This window comes from Nematolebias whitei, chromosome 15 (genome assembly GCF_014905685.2).
Source record: "Nematolebias whitei isolate Nwh7 chromosome 15, NemWhi1, whole genome shotgun sequence".
In the NCBI taxonomy this organism is placed as follows: domain Eukaryota; kingdom Metazoa; phylum Chordata; class Actinopteri; order Cyprinodontiformes; family Rivulidae; genus Nematolebias; species Nematolebias whitei.
The window spans coordinates 12,473,511-12,476,472 of record NC_056512.1 but is presented as its reverse complement, the minus strand read 5'-3'; the positions used below and the strand labels follow the sequence as shown (position 1 = coordinate 12,476,472).

The 2,962-nt window shown below is 49.7% G+C and overlaps 1 protein-coding gene across 1 annotated transcript in view; it reads right to left on the bottom strand.

Moving 5' to 3' along the window:
• The window catches only part of LOC119421959 (regulator of G-protein signaling 9-like), a 106,472-nt gene extending 105,346 nt beyond the window's left edge, over positions 1 to 1,126 (bottom strand). Inside the window, exons 1-2 of the mRNA XM_037689317.1 lie at positions 984 to 1,126; positions 864 to 876 (exon numbers count right to left, since the gene is read on the bottom strand). Of these exons, the coding sequence (XP_037545245.1) occupies positions 864 to 876; positions 984 to 1,126 (156 nt within the window). The remainder of the gene's footprint in view (positions 1 to 863; positions 877 to 983) is intronic.
• Positions 1,127 to 2,962: the final 1,836 nt, after the last annotated feature.

The window sequence follows — 2,962 nt, the reverse complement described above, 5'->3', positions numbered from 1 at the left end:
AGTTGCTTTAATTTTGGAAGTGGGTGGGGTGTCAGCTTCACTCAGCTAGGTGACAGAGCGTTTGCTGTTGTTGCTCCCAGGTTATAGAACAATTTACTCTTGAGTGTCAGACAGGCCTCCTCTCTTCCTGTTTTTAAATCTCTTTTAAAAACACACTTTTATTATTTGGCTTTTAACACTTGATCTTATCTTTTTTTTTCTTTTTTCTTCTTCTTCTTTCGGCTACTCCCTTCTTCAGGGGTCGCCACAGCGAACTAAGTCGCACGAAGACTTGGCAGTTATTTTTATGCCGGATGCCCTTCCTGATGCAACCACAGACCACCGAGATACCACAGCCCTCTGTGTGGAGCAGAGAGCTGCTATCTAGGACACCAGGAGGAGCAGATGGTGGGGGTTAAGGGCCTTGCTCAAGGGTCCAGAGTGGGACGAATGAGGGTGGGGGCAGGTGTGGGTGCTTCACCTACCCCACCTACATTTTTAATGTTGTCAGTACCGGGGCTTGAACCGGCAATCTTCTGATCACAGGCCCACCTTCTCTAACCTCTGTGCCACCACTAGGTGACCTTATCTTGTATGGCACCTTAATACACACCTTCTATGAACCTAGTATGTGTATGTTTTTATGTTTCTTTGTGTATGCTTTGTATGTTTTTATTGTCTTTATCTATTTTTTTGTCTTATTGTACAGCACTTTGGCTACCCCTGTAGTTTTTTTAAATGTGCTATAAAAATAAAGCTGATTGATTGATTGATTGATTGATTGATTGATTGATCGATCGATCGACTCCCCTGGGAGGAGGGAGCTTTTTGACATGATGGTGAAGGAGCTACAAATACTGGACATGCTGTGCCGGTCTTCCCACACAGTCTGAGGAGCTGGAGAACATTTTGCAAGGGGAGTGGCTGTTGAGCTCACGCTCAGCGATGAAGCAGCTGCGCTTTTGCCCCTGTGTCTTCAAAGGGTTCTGGAGGACACTTCTCACCTTCCCTCATCAGCCGAGTCTCCAGAGCGCTCCAGGTCCACAGAGAATTCCAAGTCTCCAGAGAGCTCCAGGCCTACAGAGAGCTCCAGGTCCACAGAGGGCTCCAGGTCCACAGAAAGCTCCAGGTCTATGAAGGGCTCCATGTCTCTAGAGGTTCCCAAGTCTCCAGAGTTTCCCAAATCTTCAGAGTTTCCCAAGTCTCCTACGGGCCTCAAGTCTCCTACGGGCCCCAAATCTCTTGCAAGCCCCAAGTCTTCTTCACCAGAGGTCTTCACACCTTCTTCACCAGAGGCCCTCGTGCCTTCTTCACCGAGGCCCTCATGCCTTCTTCACCAGAGGTACTCATGCCTTCTTCACCAAAGGTCCTCACACTTTCTTCACTAGAGGGTCTCATGCCTTCTTCATCAGAGTTTCTCACATCTTCTCCTGAGGTCCCCGAGTCTCCTGAGATCCCTGAGTCACCAGAAGATCCTGAGTCTCTAGACGGTTCCATGCCTCCTGAAGGTTTCATGCCTCCTGAGGGTTCCACACCTCCAAGAGAGGGTTCCACACCTCCAAGAGAGTGTTCCACACTATCAGAAGTGTCTACACCTGCTGCAACCACCGAGGTCTTCTCGACAGCCATGTCTACATAAGTTTCCACGTCTACAGAGATTTCCACATCTACAGAGATCTCCACGTCTACAGAGATCTCCATGTCTACAGAGGTCTCCACAGCTATAGAGGTCTCCATGTCTACAGAGGTCTCCATGCCTACAGAGGTCTCCATGCCTACAGAGGTCTCCATGAACCCCAAGGGTTCCGTGTCACCTCCTGAAGTAGCTGTGCCCCTTTATGTGGTTCCTGATGTGGCTACGCCCCCTGCTGCAGTTCATGATACAGCTACACCCTCTCCTGCAGTCCTTGAGGTAGCCACTACAGCCTACATGACAGCTGCAGCATTCAAGGTCTTCAAGTCAGATGCAGTCTCCACAGTCTCCACAACAGCGGCAGCCTTCACTGCCCCCACAACAGCTACAGTCTTGACAGTTCCCATGACAGCTGCAGCCTTTGTGGTCCCCATGACAGCTGCAGCCTCCACAGTCTCCAAGACTGCTGCAGCCTCCACAGTTCCCATGCCAGCTGCAGCTTCCACGATCCCCACAACAGCTGCAGCCTCCACCATTTCCAAGATAGCTACAGTACTCACGGTCCCCATAACAACTGCAGCCTCCACGGTCTCCAAGAGAGCTGCAGCCTCCATAGTCTCCACAACAACTTCAGTCCTTCTCCCCAGCAATGGATGGTTGCCTGGACACCTATCTGAACTTTGTCTTTGCGATGGGCAGTCTCCCGGCCATCCTCCCCCCCCCCCCCACACACACACACATGCTGGGAGTTCTCGTGCCTACCCACACAAACTCTTTTGTGTTTGCCCCTTGCGTGTCTAGTCCCCTGGTGTAACCTGTCAGGTTTTTGGTTTCTCCCTCATGTTTTTCCATTGTGCCTTTTGTCTTGTTGGTTCCTCCCACCCAAATTTGGGATGGTGGTCTTGGGATATCAGGTGACATTCTTGAGGGGGTACCGTAGGGGTTGTCTTACCTGGTGTCTAGCTCCCTCTTGTGGTGTGTCTTAGTTTCTATTCTCCTGCTGTCTCCTTATAATTAATTACACCTCTGCCACCTGCTTGTCGGTGGGTCATCTCACAGAAAATTTTGAATAACAGAAATGCCATTTCCTGCATTCGGGTGTATTTTAACAGGTTGTCATACATCTACATTTACCTACATTTGTAAAAGCTTAATAAAATTACTATTTTGGAGAAGAACAGCAGGTTGTGTGCAGCAGCTCTGATTCTGTCAGGTGTCCTAAAGCCCCCCTTTCCCCTCCGCATACTTCATGGTTTTGAGCTGAACCCTTCTCCGCTGAATTTTTTGCTCCTGCTCCAGTCTCTGTCAGGATTTGTTGGTCAGGAACGAACCCAGTAGTGCAGACAGGAC